Source organism: Neopsephotus bourkii, unplaced genomic scaffold (assembly GCF_033783945.1).
Source record: "Neopsephotus bourkii isolate Nb327-2 ecotype Australia unplaced genomic scaffold, CSIRO-AGI_Nbou_v1 NB_52, whole genome shotgun sequence".
In the NCBI taxonomy this organism is placed as follows: Eukaryota; Metazoa; Chordata; class Aves; order Psittaciformes; family Psittacidae; genus Neopsephotus; species Neopsephotus bourkii.
Genome location: NW_026900569.1, coordinates 1,363,136 through 1,382,002, shown reverse-complemented (window position 1 = coordinate 1,382,002; position 18,867 = coordinate 1,363,136). Strand labels below are relative to the sequence as shown.

At 49.8% G+C, this 18,867-nt stretch overlaps 2 protein-coding genes across 4 annotated transcripts in view; one reads left to right on the top strand and one right to left on the bottom strand.

Annotated features, from left to right (window-relative positions):
* Positions 1-7,481, top strand: part of NR3C1 (nuclear receptor subfamily 3 group C member 1) — a 61,917-nt gene extending 54,436 nt beyond the window's left edge. Inside the window, exons 7-9 of the mRNA XM_061347735.1 lie at positions 49-179; positions 2,257-2,414; positions 3,272-7,481. Of these exons, the coding sequence (XP_061203719.1) occupies positions 49-179; positions 2,257-2,414; positions 3,272-3,424 (442 nt within the window). The 3' untranslated portion in view covers positions 3,425-7,481. The remainder of the gene's footprint in view (positions 1-48; positions 180-2,256; positions 2,415-3,271) is intronic.
* A 10,031-nt stretch (positions 7,482-17,512) lies between these two features.
* ARHGAP26 (Rho GTPase activating protein 26) overlaps positions 17,513-18,867 on the bottom strand; it is a 116,576-nt gene continuing 115,221 nt past the window's right edge. For all 3 annotated transcript variants that reach the window (XM_061347744.1, XM_061347755.1, XM_061347764.1), the window contains one exon: positions 17,513-17,946. In XM_061347744.1, the coding sequence (XP_061203728.1) occupies positions 17,858-17,946 (89 nt within the window). In that variant the 3' untranslated portion in view covers positions 17,513-17,857. The remainder of the gene's footprint in view (positions 17,947-18,867) is intronic.

The window sequence follows — 18,867 nt, the reverse complement described above, 5'->3', positions numbered from 1 at the left end:
TTTCAGATATCTAGACATACAACTAACTCTTATGCTTTTATTTCTCAGGCAGAGAATGAATCTACCGTGTATGTATGAACAGTGCAAACATATGCTCATGGTTGCCCGAGAGCTGTCGCGGCTTCAAGTCTCATATGAAGAGTATCTCTGCATGAAAACCTTGCTTCTCCTCTCTACAAGTAGGTGAACAGTTAAATACCTATGGGAACAATGTAAGTTTAACCTGCCAGTACTCTGCTTGTGCATGTGTAGTTTAAAGTGGTGTTAAGCATCTGATACCAAATAAAAGTCAAAATGTGCATCTTGGCACCTGACTATGTAGGGTAAGTGAAGGAAGTTCTGCTTTTAGCAGATACCAGACATTCATGCTAAGATATTATTTATATTATCTTTTATATTTACACTGAATAATAGCATTAATTCTTACAAACAGATGAGAACAGATGAAGCCAGGTTGGACAGGGCTTGGAGCAAGCTGCTCTAGTGGGAGGTGTCCCTGCCCAGGGGAGGGGTTTGGAACTGGATGAGCTTTAAGGTCCCTTCCACCACAAACCATCCCATGATTCTGTGACAATCTGGTAGCATTGGGCTTCCCCCAGTGCAAGCGGGAGGCTCCTCCAGCCCAGCGTGGGGCCAGCTCACTGCTGCCATGACCAGTTCCTCCCCGTGCCATCCCCTCGTTGCCCTGGCAGGGCCGGCGCATCCTTGCCTGCCAAGCCCTGAACTGGGACAAGGGCTCCTTTCAGAGGGAACTCTTGGCTCCACGCTGCCGTGGGCTTTGTAGGAACTTGAAACTTGCTCGAAACTGCAGATTTAAAGCAGTTTCTGAAATCTCTCCCAAAAATTCCGCAAGTGTTTTGGATGTGGTGTAGGCCAACTTTCCTTACAGGAATTGGAAATTTCCTTCAAGAAGTTTCCATGGCAGGAATGGTGAAGAGGCAGCACTCGTACAGTTAAGCCCATTCACAAGTGAGGAGTGGCAGCTCTGGTGTTAACCAGCAGAAGGCCTCTTTGTTATGTTTGCAGTGGAAGACAATACGTTTCCACATTTCTCTCTGAGTACATACATTGTGTGAGGGGAATGTTGTGGAACCTCTGAAAACTGAGGAGCTGAAATTTGTACAGCTTTTTAATCCATTACTTCACAATTTTAATTTCTACTTGTTGTGTTTCTGTGTTTTCCAAGAGAAGAGGAAGGAGGAGTAAAACAGGAATCCCACACGGGTCTAGACACATAGCTCACGCATAGACGTAGCACGCAGACCTTTTCATTTAAGTCATTGAAGCAACAGCTGATGTGTTGTCATGTCCTGTGCAGATGAGGCAGGCAAAATGCTTCCACATCTCACAGATGCTGACAGTATAGCAAGGGTTGGATTTTGTAAGGAAGGGAGTGTGGTTTGGAGGCCTCTTTCCTTTCTCTTGCTTTCAGTCAGCTTTGTCTCAGCTCTCTATCTTCTTTTTCCATTCACTTCACCAAGGTAACCAAACATTTCAAATCAAGCATCTTAAGGACCATGGGAGTTCATGTGCTTGATTCGTCCTCATCTGTTTACTAGTACTTGGCCTTTAGAAGGACCAGCCCAGTGGGAGAACATAGGCACAGGGACTTAACGTGGATTTTAGTCTGAATACGTGCCTCAGTCTCCACACTTTGGGTTCCTAACCCACAGCTCCTCATCTGTCCAGTGCTATCACCGTGTTCCATGCCTATTCCAAGAAGCTCAGCCCGAGTCCTCCCTGGCTTGAGCTTGTTGTCCAGTCTCTCTGTTACTGCCTTGCCTGAATGCGTTACTTGATCCACGTCAGGAGGCTTGGAACTAGATGATCTTTCAAGATCCATTCTGAGCCAAGCCATCCCGTGATCCTGCCCATGATCCTGCCCCTGCTCCTCCCTCAGCACGCAGTTTCGATGGGATCTGTCTAATGTCACGTTTCCCCAGACATTGAGAACATGGGAGCTCCAGCGCTGGTGGGTCTTCACCAAGGCACTTCCAGGGCTCAGTGCTGTTGCTTCCATGGTCCAGTTCCTTCCTCCTGTTTCTTGTTGGGTTACCTTTGGCGTTTTTATTTTCACTTTCAGCAGTGCGATGCTGTTGGTTCAACTGCTTGTCTGTCTTGGTTCCCACACTCTTTCCTTGTCTCTCATCTGTCCTTCCTTTTAAGTCATTTTTGGTGTAACTGGTGTAAGAGAAGTTAAATAATGGCACAGTTTGTAGATGTGTAATGTCTTAAAGGTTTGTATCAACGTTACAGTTCCTAAGGAAGGCCTGAAGAGCCAATCTTTATTTGAAGAAATCCGCATGACATACATTAAGGAGCTGGGAAAGGCCATAGTGAAGAGAGAAGGGAACTCGAGCCAGAACTGGCAGCGATTCTATCAACTGACTAAACTGCTGGACTCTATGCATGATGTAAGTTGTGAAACGAATGCTTTAGACATTCCAGATGGTTGAGTTTGGGGATATGACAGTAATCTCCTGTATCCTTTCTGCATTTGAAGGGATAAGTGTCAGGGTTGTGGGATGGAGGAGACAGTCATGCTACCGTATTCCAACTAAAGGCTCTTTGGAGGAGCGAACATGGTGCTTTCAGTCTGTTTTTGCAGTGGACTCGACAGCAGTTTGTTTTGTCATTGATACCATTTTCAGTCTTTCAGTTTTTTCAGTCTTTAAATTTAAAAAAACTTAAAAAATTATGTGGCTTTAAAATGGAGGAACCGAGGAATTGCCACTGATTTTGCAGTAGCAGCAGAGATGGGGAGTTTAAAACCAAAATTATCTCAGAGACCAGCAATTCAAGAATCTATGGAATTGTTTGAAACTGCATTAAAATCATGCATCAGCACTATTTTTAGTAGGAGTAGCGGTCTAATTTTGCAAAGAATCCCAGAATTCAGGCTAGCTCCTCTTGCGGTATGCACTCCAAAATGTGCAGATGGTACAAAGCAGTGCTGAAGCTGGGTAAGGCAAAGGAAACTTTGAGACCTCAACGTTGTTTTGTCTTTCTTGTTGCTGTACCAAGCAACTTTATACGCTGGAACGGGAACGAGACAAAACCTCTTCATGATTTGTAAAGACCTTGCACGAGCTGTTGTTTTCTATTAGAAGACCAATTACAGGACTTGCTAACTAAACTGAGGGTAATTAGCACCCAGGCAGTGCTGGCCTGTGCCTCGCTGCAGAGGCAGAGGAGGGGAGGGAGGAAGGATGTGGGTTAATAGTTCTGTACATATATGTGTGAAAGTAATTCTTTGCTTTATCGCTTGTAGGTGGTTGAAAATCTTCTGAGCTTTTGCTTCCAGACATTTTTGGATAAATCCATGAGTATTGAGTTCCCAGAAATGTTGGCAGAAATCATCAGCAATCAGATACCAAAATATTCAAATGGAAATATCAAGAAGCTCTTGTTTCATCAGAAGTGACTGCCTTAACACAAAAGGGTTGCCTTAAGAAAACGTCAAATGATAGCTTTTTTTTTTTTTTTTGTAAAGAAAAAAACCCTACAGACCCTGTTGGTTTTGTCCTTGCAGCGGTGTTTCTTTTGTAATTATGCACTACATGTGGTTTACAGAGGGCCAAGAGTTAGGCTGGAGGAGCGGCGGAGTGCTCGCCTTGGTAAAGGAGTGGGGAGAAGGGCAAGGAAAAGGAATGGTGTTGGTCAGAAATTCTCTCTCCCCTCGTGCAACATCCCTGGATGCGTCGGAGCCAGCGGGGCCAGGCTGGATGCTCCGGACATTGTGCTGGTGGAGGAGTTGCTGCAGTTGGCTGAGACAATTTTCTAGGCTTTTTTTTTGGTTTTGTTTTGTTTTATTTTGGTTTTGTTTTCTTTTTTTTTTTTAGTCAAGTGTTTTGGATTTTCTTTTTTAAGGTAGCGTTTGGTTCCTGCATGTGTAACCTGAGGAACGTTTACAAGTGTATATCGGAAAAGGGAAGTTGTGCCTTTTATAGCTATTGCTGTCTGGTTTTAGCCATTTCCTTTAACTTTCTATACCGTGAACTCAGCTTGTTCATTTTTTCTTACCTGATTTTTTTGTAATACTTCAAGATGCCTATTGTACAGCTGGTTTTATAAGGTGGGGCAGCTCGTAGCTTTCCTAAATGACCTCTAGACATTAATCCTCGAGTATATTCACACGATGAAAATGGGTTTGGCCTTTTCTAACCTAAGAGTTTTCAACTGTCCAAGCGACCATCAAGATTTGGCATTTTTAAAGGGCCAGGGTGGGTGGGAGAACTCTCCAATCTAATTCAGTCGATATGAAAGAAACAACTGCTTTTGGCGTAGGTGCAAAAGTGTTGGATATGCAGATTCATAGAAAATTATCCCAGTCCTAAACTGGATGTAAATGAGCAGGTTATTTTATATATTGAAGAAAAAATAAAAAGCCTGATTTTTGCATATGATGCAACAGCCATAACTGAGAGTCACGGGCTGCATTGATGCCAAGAAGCTCAGTCCTGACTGCCCATCAGGAAATTTTCAGGAAAATATGCATAGCTTAAAGAAAAGTTTACTTCTGTGTGGAGAAACTCACGTTTTCTATACACTGAGATCTGTCATCACACAAGTATATCCGGAGAAACGCCACTGACGTAGAGGCAGACGTGTAATTATGCCCAGTGGTTTGGTTTTGTTCTGTTCTCTTGTGTCGGTTCTAGAGCTCTCTCCGTGGGGCAGGAGGAGGGAAGAGCGGCTGGAGCAGCAGAGCTTCAAGCCCCTTTCCCACATTTCTATGGCCGCTGCTGGGCCCATCCTCTTCCCTGGAGAGCAGGAAAGCTCCGCTACTGATCTCGTGGTCTTAGAGTCGTACGTCAAACCGTCTGTGTTTGTAAGGCTGCATCCCTTCACCCCAATGACTAGCGTGCCATAAAACTCCCCTGGGTCTTGTGAATTTCTCCTTGTTGCCATTGATACCGATATTTTAAACCGTTTAGAAGCTGTAGTAGCCTTTTCTACGTGCACCTTAACAATTTTCTGTATTTCAAAATTGAAATCTTTCCTAAGCCACTCTAAAATCTGATTTTTACGCAAAGTGGCCAGAGTATTTGTGTAATAGAAACGAGAAAGATCATCTGATAAAATACAAAACCTAATATATTTTTATATTTAGTTATAGTTTCAAATATGTATAATCGGTATATTCGCTGATCCAAGAAAAGAAGGGAAGGGCTACTGCAGCTTTAAAAGCAATTTATTAAATGATTGTAAAATAGCTTGTATAGTGTATAATAAGGATGATTTTTAGATGACAGATTGCTTTATCATGATACATGTAATTATATTTTTTGTAGGGGTCACAAATATGCTGAATGGTAACCCGTCCCCGCTGGGGTTTGTCTGGAGGTAGTGCTGAAGGCATTGGGGTTTAGTATCCAAAGAAGTACTCTGTCTCAAAAGGAAAACCTGTGTTCAGTGGGTGTGTTTAGGGTTGAGTTTTTAATGTTTTATCAAATCACTGTGTACAAATCCCAGCTGGAGCTTGGATGGAATACTCCTATCTGTATGGTTGGTTACCATTCGCCAGGCGTTGCTAAATCCGACCTCCGCTGCAGGCAATGTAACGGGGAAGATGCGTGTGAGCACCCACACCTACACCTCTGAGCAGACGGGGGTAGTTTCACATACAGCCTCACCTACCACAGCAGAAACAGCTCGACAAATTGGGCAATAATACACACACAGGTACCAGCAATATGTAAATACGGAGCATAGGTTGTTCACCATACACTAGCACGTTTCTGTTGTTAGCAGAAGGTGGTTTCCGAGCAAAATAGGAAACTAAATTTTCACCCTTTCTTAAAGCCCTTTTTGAATGCTATACCTATTAAGAAAAGCTCCTATATTCAGTACTTTGGAGTAAAATGTCATCTTTAATAGAAAAGTAACCACTCTCTTCTCTTAGATCTGTAAAGGATATATGTACATTTTCTAACAGGGAAGGGCAAGTTCAGTATTGCAGTTACAACTCCTACCCCCATTTCATGCAACTGTTCACACAACTGTTTGAGATACAGATAGGAGTTCCGTGCTGCTCCCAGGGGCTCTTCAGCTAAAGGAAAACTGGGGTTACTTTGGAGAATGGTTTTAAAATTGCATCCCCAGGAACCTTGATTTGAGCTTGTGTGGAAGAGTGGTGGTGCGAGCGGGTGTGCAATGGGTGTGCAAGCATCTGCGCATCCATAGACACAAATACAAAACTTCTCTTTTTGCCAGCAGAAAAGCAACTGGAGTGAACATGAACAAATGATTCCCCATCTTGAGAGAACCGGTAACGTAGGAGGAGAGAGGCTCTACCCCCTCCTAGTCTGTATCCCTTTATATTCCTTTTTAGTTTAGGGATTTAAGGAAAAAAATAAAAAGGAAACTGTGATGTTAGAAGAAAGCAATCGTCATGTACGTGCTGTTAGGTTTCGAACTTCACCATTAGAAGTCTGTAGTGCTTTAGTAAGCAGTGAGAAGTCCGTGTCCTGTGTATCCGTAGTCCTTGTAGCAGTGGGTAGTATCTGCACTCTGGATAAAGCAGGGAGAATTCTGACTTCGTCTCTTCAGTGCCTTATCACAAAGTGCATCGACCGAGGGGCGGCCGCCGGCAGCCCGGGCGCGGAGCTCGTGCATGAGCAGCGCCAGGAATGGCCTTAGCGGGAGGAGCGGGAGCTCCGGGAATGGCCTTAGTGGGAGCAGCGGGAGCGGGGCCGGGGGCTGGGGATGGAGCTGGGAAATGACCTCGCCATTTCACAGACAAGGGTAGAAAACAGGAGGAGGAAAGTGCCTGGACGAACATCAGCTCAATCCTGTTTCCCGTAGTCGAACTCAGCGAGTGAGGACTGGAGGGTCACACCTTAGCGTGAGGGTTTCGGAGGGTGTCCTTAGAGTAGTTACGCTCTATCCTTAGTCCAGTCTGCAGCCGGGTGTTGCTGAGCCATTGATGCCACATAGGAACCAAATTTTCAGGAAAGGACTGGGGCCCCCGAGGCAGCGGGAGGCTCCGGGGTGCTGATGAAAGGCTGTGTGTATGGAAATACCCCACCTCCCAACTAACGTGCATAACAGCATAGAGTCAGCGATGTGTCATTATTCTATTTTGTATATTAAACAAGAGATATATACTGGGGACAAATCCTATATCGTACCGGTGTATGGCATTATTAAAAAAGAATCATTATTTTTATCACAGTAATTTTAAAACAGCATAAAGGAAATTAAACCAGTGACTCCTGTTTAAAAATGAAAGTTGTAGTTTTTTATTCATGCTGAATAATTCTGTAGTAACAAGTCTGTAGTTTTCACCTACTCAGTGAACTGTTGGACTGTAAAAGCTTGTGTGGAATTGTTGAACATTTATTTTTTCATTTGAATTTGCTGTTCTGGTAATACAAAGCCACACATCTGTACAGAAGTTGCAGTAAATGTGAGCCATTTACAGCAATGCCGAATAATGGACAGAAACCATATAATAAAATTCTGCTTTTTTCATTAAATGGCTCCAAAATGCTTTTGTGGAGTGTTTGCTGTGTACCTAGAGGGGGTTGGTTCTCACAACAGGGTCAGCTTGTTATCTGTTCTCATCTCTCACCTCATCCGCAGGAATCACTGATGCTAAAGCTAATGACTGGTGGAGTTCTGGAGGGGGAGAGCGTCTGATAATGAAGTTCAGATGAACAGTTCAACTTGTGTCTCCCAAACCTTGCTGTGTTTGCCATTGCATTCTGATCATCCATTTTGGGGGTCCGGGGGGCAGGAATTGATGCCCCAGTTTCTGAGAGAAACGGCTCAAAGTGGAGTTAGGGAAAAGCCAGAATTGATTTAAAATGTGTTACTGAAATGGTTCTTGATGGTTTCACACTTGTCCAAAACGCAGGACTTCAGCCTGGTTTGGGTTGAAGGGACCTTAAAGCTCCTCCAGCTCCAACCCCTGCCACGGGCAGGGACCCCTACCACTGGAGCAGCTTGCTCCAAGCCCCTGTGTCCAACCTGGCCTTGAGCACTGACCAGTTTCAAGAGCCTTGGTCTCCCAGCTCCTACATTTACACATTTTGGGGTTTCACTTGTGCCACTTCTTTTCCCATGTTTGCACCCCAAGTCTTGGGGCTTTTCTACCACCAAGGGCTGAAGAAGTCCTCTCAGAGGACAGATCCACCTCCAGCCTGCAAAGAAAGCCCCCGGGGATGGCTTGAAAAGTCATTCCCAAACCAGCGATGCTGGAAACACCTCTGTGGGGCTGGGGATGCCACACTTGGTGTTCAGAACGTCTCTAGGCCCCCAACCAAAACCCACTGCTGTCACGTTCCTTCCCTGCCACGTCACCACTGGAGTTCTTGAAAAGCAACTTATCTTCAAAACATCAGTACATAAAACTGTTTTCTTCCTTCACAGGGCTCATGCCTGTACCCCATTGTACAGCAGCGTGAGAGTCGTGCCATCATAAAACCTCAGTCAGCAGCAACTCAAAATGCCAGCTTCCAGCAGGGAGGGATTTCTTTGAATTGTTTGCAATGAAACCAAGGGCTTACATAAAGTTCACTTTGGGAATTTCCAGGCTCGATGGCTGCAGACTGGGGCCAGAGGCAATACATGGACACGAGTTACAATAACTCCATCTGTCTGCGTAACAGTTCTGAATGATGCTGTGGGGAGATGCGCAGATCCATGGGTTACAAACCACTCCATGGCTCTTCCATGGGGTCAGCCAGCTCAGTTCGGTTCCTTATCAGTGATGCTGACAATTTCATTTACAGGGAGACCTGAAGCTGGTCTAGATAGCACATGAAAAGGTGTATCTATTCAAGTTACAGCATGGCTGGAGCAACAACTGAAGAAACCCTCTAAAGGGGATTAAAAGTTCCTTGGTCTCCAGTGGCCAAACCCATGGATGGAAACTTGCTCTGAAGCAAACCGGAGTGATGGCAGCAGTAAATATTCAATACATCACAGGCCTGGCACAGCACCAAAGCATAATTAAGGATATTCTCTGAGGTCATAACAGAGACCTTTACATTTAGAACATAACAAGTAAGTGGAATCCTTCTAATTACAGGCCCTGTTGATATGAGATCAAACCACATGAAAACACAGAGGCAAAACTGCTGATGCAGCATCTAATACGGCCACTAATTGCATTGCTAATGCACGAGGACAGGGGTTGTGCTGTCCGCTTGATGTGATACTTGGTGGAAAAGTGACCCACTGTGCCCAGTTAAGGGCCGTGGGCCTGGCTGGTGGCTGGGAAGGACGGGGAGCACAGGAAGCGCTGCTCCAGCCACGCAGCATCCGCAGCTGTGGGATTCTGTGTCCTAACCCTTGCCGGGAGGACTTTCTGGTTCGGGCCCCACTGGGACGTTTCTTTGTTTAAAGAAGAATGAGCGCGAGCGGGCTCAGCTCCGCGCTGCTCCTCGGCCAAGCGCCGCATCCAGCGGGATGCACTGGGAAGGGTTCATGTCTGCAGGGACGGCACAACCCCCTCAGCAGCATCCCCAGAGAAAGCCGTGCAGTGCTTGGGATGCCTCAGATCTTACCTCAATGTGTTCCCTGTCGGTTTAAAGCTGTGTTTAAACACTGCGGGGGGGGGGGGGGGTCTCCATCTTCTTTTTATTCCCTTCTTTTCATTGAAGCAGGCCAGGTTGCATCCAACACTGAGCACTTCCCGTGTGCTCACAGCATTCCCCTTCTTCTGTAGTCGGGACAAACTACAACTGTGACAAGCCCCTTTGCCACAGGAGGTGTCTGGGGGAGGACAAGGAGGGCAAGGACAGAGTCTGTGCTTTGTAGTCACAAGGCTTTCATGCACAGCTGTCTATGTGCAGATACAGAGACAGAGAGAGATGATATAAATGATATAGATAATATAGATGATATAGAGATGCAAATACAGACATGGATATAGATGACATAGATATAAATATAGATGATGCAGATATAAATATAGATAATACAGATATGGAGGTACAGATATATAGATATGTGTATGTCTCCCGTGAGCACGCCGTGGCTGCAGGGCTGTGCCTGTTCCCCAGCTGCACACACGTGTGAGCTCCAGCTCCTGCACTGCTGACAGGGGTTGGAGGAGGGGAACAGAACCCAGAAACAAAACCCAAGGCTGGCCGAGGCCCCAGGGCCGGATCCAGCAGTGTGAATAGCGCAGCCAAACCAGCAGTGCATTGCCTGCACCACAGCAGCGAGCAGCCCCTCTGCAGTGAGGGCCCAACAGGGGCAGCATCACAGAGCCCTGGTCACTGCTGGGGACACTGAGCAGGGGGACACGCAGCAGATACAGAGATTGAGAGGGACCTGGAGCTGTTGGAGCAAGGCCAGAGGAGGCCATGGAGATGCTGCAAGGGCTGGAGCAGCTCTGCTCTGGAGCCAGGCTGAGAGAGCTGGGCTGGGGCAGCTGGAGAAGAGAAGGCTCCTGAAGGGGAGACCTGAGAGCAGCTCCAGTGCATAAAGGGGCTGCAAGAGAGGGAAGAGGCTTTCTCTGCAGTGAACACAGCCCTGCCTGGCTGCCCTGTTCCCCAGGAGCAATAATGACAGCCTGTCACTGCCACTATGGAGTGGGGACGTGGAACAGGGGACATGGACTGTGCCAGGGAGATGGACCAGGGCAAACCACTGATACAGTGATGAACTTGGGGAAACAGGGGCTGCCAGGGAATCGGGAGCTCTGAAAACATGATATTTGTCCTATAAGGCATTAAGAAATAGTATCTGCCTAAATAATGCTCACAAACAGCTTGACAAATATTTCCCCCTTGCCAGACAATGGTGCTTCTGTCATTCCCCCTCATATGGTGCTGTTAATGCTGCTCCACAGAGGTCCAGCTTGTGCCCCTACTTGGCCACCGGCCCCACCGCAGTTGTGCTGCTGCACAAAGCATCCTCAGCCACAAACCAGCCTTCATTAACTCCTCAATTCTCTCATGCTCTTTGCATGCAGGCAGCACTCCCATGGCCGAGCTGCAGCAGAGCCACGAGTGCTCCTACCGCAGACACAGGATTCACCTTCTGCACGCCCCCAAAACAGCGAGATTACCCCAAAACAGGAGTAACAAAACCCAAGCAGCCCAACCCAGCCCTTGGTAAGACAAAACCCCGGAGGGGGCCGCTTCCACAGCTCCCCTTTGGTGGAGATGCTGCTTTCTAGGGGGGTCGGCTCCTTCCAAACCCTGCCTTGGTGCTGGGGGTCCCCCAGGGCCCCCCCATGCCGGCCGGGACCTGCCGAGCGCAGTGGGTCTGAACCAGCTCGGAGCTGTCGGTCTAAATATATCGTTGTTGCTGGGGGAATAACTGATAAACAGAGAGGGAGAGTGAGCTCTGCTGATCTAATCGGGTCTGCCGGGGGGTGGAGGGACGGCCCCGCGCCGCTGGGGGAGCCGCAGGTACCAGCAACGCGGAGCAGCCTCCGGTTAACGAACACCGACGGAAGCCAAACTAAAACAAAGGCAACAAATAACAAAGGCAGGGGCAGGCCAGAAGCACCTCACGCATTGAGCTGAGCTCTTAGGCAGAAGCTCTTCCCTGTGAGGGTGCTGAGGCGCTGGCACAGGGTGCCCAGAGAAGCTGTGGCTGCCCCATCCCTGGCAGTGCTCAAGGCCAGGTTGGACACAGGGGCTTGGAGCAAGCTGCTCCAGTGGAAGGGGTCCCTGCCTGTGGCAGGGGTTGGAGCTGGAAGAGCTTTAAGGTCCCTTCAACCCAAACCAGGCTGGGGTTCTGTGATTTCCTGGTCCTACAAACAGACTGGCAGCAGTGGCAAAACGGATTTAGAAAGACACGTGTGAAATACCTGTAAAACTCTAGAGCTGCCACTACCCGAGGCTCTGGTCAGGGCAAGGAGGGCACAGGGTGACACTGCATGGGTGACACTGCATGGGTGACAGTGCCCGGGTGACAGTGCCCAATGTGACAGTGCACCGGTGACACTGCATGTGTGACACTGCATGGGTGACACTGCACGGGTGACAGTACACTGGTGACAGTGCCCAATATGACAGTCCCTGGCGCACTGCTCTGCTGCACCAGCCCAGCCCTGGCCACCATCCAGGACAGCAGCCCTGTCCCAGGAGCACGCTATAGGTGAGCACCACCAGAACGAGCTCCTCCGCACAGCAGCAGCTGGAGCAGGAGTTCAAGCCAGCCCCCAGAGCACTGCGGCAGTGGCAGGGCCTGAGGCCATGGAGGGCACCAGCCCCACGGCAGCCCCAGCCCTGGCCGGGTGCCCCGGGGCTGGCACCGCTCAGTGTGGGCTCTTTGGTGCTGCCCGAAGAGCAGGATCCATCCTGGTGCTGTGCCATCGGCAGGGTAACACACCACGGCCCCGCGAGGCTCCAACAAACCCCGCTTGTCCCACAGCATCTGCGTGAAGGGAATGTTCTGCTTGGGTTAACGGGAGACCTCGCTCATCCACCCTGCCTCTTTCATGGCCCATTACACCCTCTCTGTCAACTCACAGGTGGCTGCTAACAAGGCTCCGGCCCATTTGCAGTATTTAATTACCTGATTGCCATGGGTAACCCTGCTGCAGGGAAGGGGCAGCGGGAGCAGGATGCTCTCAGGACCCCAGGGTGAGGGGGCCAGGGACACCAGAACCCTGCTCTGGACACGGGTTTGTTTAGCTCCACCATCTCCCCCCCACCCAGCCCCTCTTCCTGCCTCCCCCATCTCACCTGAGCCCCAAGGCAGGTTTCCAGGGGGCTGGGGTTTCAGTTCCCCCCTTCCTGAGTGCGTCAGTGAGTTTTAGAGCCCAGGTGTGATTTTCTAGAGCCCTTTGTCTGAGGTTTAGAGGCAAGAATAAGCTTCATTAACAGGAGGGAGGGTTTCTAATCAGTAATAGGTAGGTGCTACCTCGTGAGCCGTCAAACGGCTGTGCTAAATTACAAGCTGCTTTGCTGTGCTTGTCTTCAAATAATCAGCTCCTCACCCAGAGACTGGAACTTTAAACGGCTGTTTCTTAAAAACCCAGCACCTTTTCATCTTCAGCCCCCTGAAGCTGAAGATGTGAGAGCCCGAATGTATGAACTGGGGTTGCTTTGTTAGAAGAATTAAATGCACTTGTGAAGCAGAACAGGTCCCTTCAGCGCTGGGCTCTTTTTGTGCAGGTGATGTTCCTCAGCTACAGACCCATTGACTTCAACCAAAGCTGCACGGACCTGATGGATCTGGTGGGTGCTGCTCAGCTGCCCATGCAGCCCCTGCATTGACCTCCATCTCCCCTCAGGCAGGTTCAAGCCATTCCCCTTGGCCTGTCCCTACAGGCCCTTGTCCCAAACCCCTCTCCAGCTTTCCTGGAGCCCCTTTAGGCACTGGAGCTGCTCTGAGGTCTCCCCCGAGCCTTGAGCCCTTACCTGCGCCTCACCTCACACTGTGCCTCCCATGGATGTGGGGCTCACTCTCTTCCTTGCCCTCAAGCCTTGAGCCGTGGCCGCAGGTCTCCAGGGAGCAGGGCGATGTCCTGGCTGGCTGTGAGGAGCCCATGGACCGGATCCCACCCTTCCCCATTGAGCAGCTCCCAGGATATCCCTGCTTCTCCAGGGTGCAGGCTGGCGGAGCAGAGTCCTGACCCCAACTGAGATCCTTCTGTAAAGACACCTAAAAGAACTGAGGGGATGCAGCTCCTTGTGCCCGAGCATCACCTCCAGCCCCAGTGCAGACAGTGGCCAGAAATGAAGGAAAGGCTCTGGGAGGCACCTCAGGGACTTACACAAACGCTCCGTGAAGCTGTTTGGATTTGTGCTGTGAAATCTCCAGGATAAATCAGAGTAACTCCTCTCCAGCACTTAAACAGAGCCATCAACTGGGTACTGCAGCACCCGGATGTGCTGGGGTTACAAGGCTCTGGTGAGCATCCTGCTCCCATCCCTCACCACCACCCACTTTTAAGGTGTCAGCAGTAAAAGAAGCGATACCCTTGTGGAGGGCACATTCCAGTGCTCCGTCTGCAGCTTACCCTGAAATCAGTATCACAATCTTCTGTGCCAGGGTTAGAGAGCTCCGTGCTCCCCAAGGTGCAGGGACCAGCAGGAGCCCACCTGCAGGTTGAGGTGCAGAGGACAGAGCACCCAATACCCCCATGTTACAGCAGTAACAGAGCCTGGCTGTGATGAGCTGTGATGGTCTGGGCTGCTCTTCAGGCCACTGAACCCCGTGCTGGGACAGGCACTGACCAGGAGGATGTTTTGTCTGACTGCAGAGCCAGGCAGGAATGTGAAAAGTCACGGCCATGGTCTGAAATGGTTGCTCTTATTGAGCAATACCCTGCTCAAAGAAAGCATCCAGCTCCAACCCAACCCCAATACAAGCCAATGCCCATCCCAACCCAACTCCAACCCAACCCCAACACAAGCCAATGCCCATCCCAACCCAACTCCAACCCAACCCAACCCCAATCCAAGCCCCAGCAGGGCACTGGGAGGTGCGATGGGAGCGCTAGCAGCAGCCTGGGTGCTCCCAAGCCATCCGAGAGGCTTCACTCCCTGCTGTAAAGCCCCCCAAATCCATTGAAGAGGCAAGGGCCCGTGGGGACCTCAGAAAAGCCATGCTTGTCAGTGGCCACCAGGACACGGGGACTAAGGCTGGTGACAGTGGCCTGGCCACAGCCAACTGATGGGACTCACCCCATCAACTTGAACCATGGCAGGACCGTACCCAAGAGTTGTGTTTGAACAGATACTATTGCAGTGCCTTCTTTTCTGCTATACTGCCTAAACTGCTAGGCAGGGAGTACAGGTCAGGCTTCACCTACCAGCACGTCTGAACACCCTGCTTGCTCCTAGTACTGACTGATGACTTTAATATTCAGCACCAAATGTCACGTCAAGCGGGTTTAAAACAATATTTTCTCTCTCTAATTTCTCTCAGAATAAACCACTGTTTGCTCCATTATTAAACTCCCCCACGGAGGGAGCGTTCACTCAGAGCTTCAGACAAACCCTGCTTTTGGGAAGTTTTAATTAAAAAAGAATATTCTGGTTGCTCCCCTGCAAGAGCAGTAACTGCTGCTGCTGCTTTGCTTCCCTCCCTCCACAGGACATCTTGTAAATACGCTTGCGTGGGACTTCTGTTCCCAATAACTCTCTAGGCAGCACATCCAGATGCTCCTAAGAGCATAGGAAAAGGAATTTACTCTTATCCCAGAACAATTTGAGTATCTGAAGAGGGAAAGGGGGACAGTGCACAGAGAGGCTTTGTGAGGATAAGGACTGGCAGCAGCCGGCTGGGGCAGGGCAGCCTGTGCTGCTCCTGCAGCCTTAGGAAGAGGTCCCCAACCACCACAGTTCTGATGTGTCTGAGATTCTCATTTGCACATAGAACACTTCCTGCTCAAAGGCTGAGAGTCCCATTGGAGACAGGAGGCTGTGCTGGGAAGACACTGGCTCCAGCAGCAGCCTGAACTTGTTCAGCCTGGAGAACAGAAGGCTCCCGGGAGACCTCAGAGTGGCTCCAGTGCTTAAAGGGGCTACAGGAAAGCTGGAGAGGGACTTTTCATAAGGGCATATAGGGATAGGCCAAGGGGAATGGCTTTAACCTGCCCGAGGGGAGACTGAGCTGAGCTCTTAGGCAGCAGCTCTTCCCTGTGAGGGTGCTGAGGCGCTGGCACAGGGTGCCCAGAGAAGCTGTGGCTGCCCCATCCCTGGCAGTGCTCAAGGCCAGGCTGGTCCTTTCCAACTCAAACCATTCCATGATTCTATGGCGGGGGAGCAGCTCAGGACAGGACAATCTTGAACACAAGCAAATACTGCTGACAGATGAAATATTAAGCCCTTCTTTTCTCCACCTCCTTTCCATCAGCCCTTCCCATCCCTCCCCTACACCCCTAGACAGGGGTACCTGTACTACCGAGTCTAGACAGTGCAGGAGTCAGAGCCAGCTCTGAGCAGCCCCCGAGGTCTCAGTGACTTCTGGGGCTGGATTAAGCCCAGCCTGGTCCTCTGCTCCACGAGCATCAACAAGTGGTACAAGTGTTCACTACTGAACCCAAAGACAAAGAAGGACAGTGAAACACTGGCTTTGATCCCTACAAATCTCTCGGCTTTCTTCATCCACTGCCTCACAGCAGAAAACACGGGACAGTTTGGAGGCTTCTCCCCTGTGCAGCCGTCAGCAGCAGGGCGACGTGCCCAGTGCATCACTTACAGCGAGGGTACAGCCCCGAGGAGACGAGCTGTGCTGCGCCCGCCCTGGAAATCAGGAGAAGAAGATCAACTTTTTCCTCTGTTTTTTCCCCAGGACAGAAGTCCCAGGGGTTTAATCACTGCAAAGAACATGAAGAGGTCTGAGGCTTCGGGTTCCTCAATTCTAGGTGACACCACAAAGCGGACAAGAAGGCAGCCCAGGGTCTGAGGGTGGCTGTGGATGTGTTTGCAAGCGTTTCTCTGGAACTGGTTTCAAGTGTCCTTTGCTTCTCTCATTACAGGTGTTCTAAAAATATCAAATATAGATCTTTCCCTCACAATATTTTAAGATACTCTGTTTATACAATAATTCTTTCAAAAATAAAAAGTGACACGTACAGCAATTCAGTCACTCAGTCTGTAAAACCATTACAAAAGACACAGCATCCATCCCCCAGCACCACTGCTGCCCAGGACTCCGGGGGTTCTGCCACCATTCTCTATCACAAAATAAAACCATTCCAGCTCCCAACGTGCCACCTGCAGTCACGCTGGGCTCCTTCTCCCACCCTCTCCTTTAAAAGCGCCCTGGAACAGTGGGAGATTTCAAACCCACTCTGCATGTCCATGGAGACAGGAGCATCCTTTCCCGGGCAGGAACGGAGCGGTGGTGAAGGCCCTGTCCTTTGTGTTCTGTTTTCTGGACACACCACCACCAAATGTCCTATGAGCATGGGAATAATTTACCTTGCACACCGGTACTGCACAGACTTGGCACGGACAGACTACACGCATGGAGCTGCGAGCACAAGACCACCTAAAAAGCAACGGGTGGAGAGTGGCAAACACAGCTCCCAGTGGCACTAAATCAGCAGCCTGGGCGCTCACAAAAGCATGGATGTGTCTATGCAAATGCATCGGAAACGGAGACACAAACCAGCCCGTCAACAGGAGTGGCATTTATCTGGAGCTGCATCTTGCCCTCCAGGAAGGAAACGCGGGCTGTTTGCCTCAGATCACAGACACTGCCTCGCAGGAAGTTCAGGCTTTAAAAAAGGACACAGTTTGAGAGGTTTGGTCCCAAATATTCACGGTGCCGGCGCTGCAGAGCCCAGGGCAGGACCGCTCTCGCCTGCAAGAGCGGAGCTCTGCTGCGGCAGCACAGTGCAGGACCAGCAGCCTCCTGCCACTGCCGCTGCTGCAGGCATCAGCTGAAGCTGCTCCAGCCCTTCCCTGGACACGGGAGAAGGGGCTGGGGTGCTCCCCATCTGCATGGAGCTGGCTGGAAAGCAGGGAAAAAAGACTGGCAGCAAAGGGCTTCCTCACTGCTGACCGCTCTTCCTCTGGCGGGGAGGATGATGAGCTGGGGTCCTTCTGCTCCCTTCTTTACAGGTGGCAAGCAGTGTCACCACAGGGAGCACAGGTCTCTCGTGCTGGTTCACACTTGGCAGGCTTGGCACCTCTGCGGCACGCAGGCTGTGGTGTGGAGCTGCCGCTTTGCTGGTTTGCTCATTGCTGCGATGGCTCCACGCTGGGATGTGGGCTTTGGGCATCACTACCTCGGATTGGAGCTGCAGGAGTAGAGCCACATCCCCAGGACTGCTCCTTCCACAGCCCCAGCACACACGGGGAGAGGAGCACGGTTCTATCCACAAACATTCATCTCAGTGGGGATGGGGAAGCCCTCCCCCTGGTCCCACCAGCAACTGCCATGGATACCATGGAAAGCTCAGCGGAGGCACTTCCTGCGCCCCAAGTTATAGGAACTCCACGTAATTCTCAGGGATTAATCCTGTCTTGCCATTGAGGGTCCCTTCCAGCCAGCCAGGCTCCTGTGATGGGTGAACTGGAGGAGAGAAGGAAAAGGCAGGTTACTACAGGGGTTACGGCATAGGGGTTGTTGCTCTCTGTGTGCTGACATCAGCTTGCATCCCACAATTGCTTCTGGGAGGGAACAAGACCTTTAATTTGTGTTTGGCTTAAAGTAAGAAAACAAATATGCTAAGATGCTCAGGAAGCTGAAGTGCTCACCCTAGGCATCCTCTGCCTGTCCTTTATAAAGTGTCAGAGACCCAACAGTGAAACAAACAGAAGAACCAAGTGAGCTGCACATGGGGCTATGTACTGGGATTCCAAATACTGGTGCTGGGCTGATGTACGTGAAGCACCAGTGATAAAAACAGGGGCTCAAAACTTCCTCCAGATTTGGGCTAAAATGTCTTTGGAGTTTGAGAGGTGGTGGTTAACTCCATCACAGTGTAACCCTGCACATCCCCGCCTGGACCAGGCTGAGGGAGGGAATGCATTAGGAAATGCTCCCGGTAGGAGAGCAACCTTATTTCTGTGAAATGAAGAATGTGGTCAGTCCTCAGATGCCTCAAACTCCTCCTTTATCCAACCAACTGCTGAAAATCTGCTGGTTTTACAGGAACCAGTTATGCCAATTCCTCAGTCCATCACTACAGAGAACGTGGGCAGAGGAATACAGTACATAGTGATCTATTAATGACAAATACAGACCACAAAATCATGGAATCAGAGTGGTCTGCGTTGGAAGGGACCTTAAAGCTCCTCCAGTCCCAAGCCCTGCCACGGGCAGGGACACCTTCCACTAGAGCAGCTTGCTCCTAGCCCCATCCACTGCTTTACACATTTTGGGGTTTCCCTTGTGCCACTTCTTTTTGCACACTTACACCCCAAGTCTTGGGGCTCTTCCACCACCAAGGGCTAAAGCAGTCCTCTCAGAGGACAAAGACCACCTCCAGGC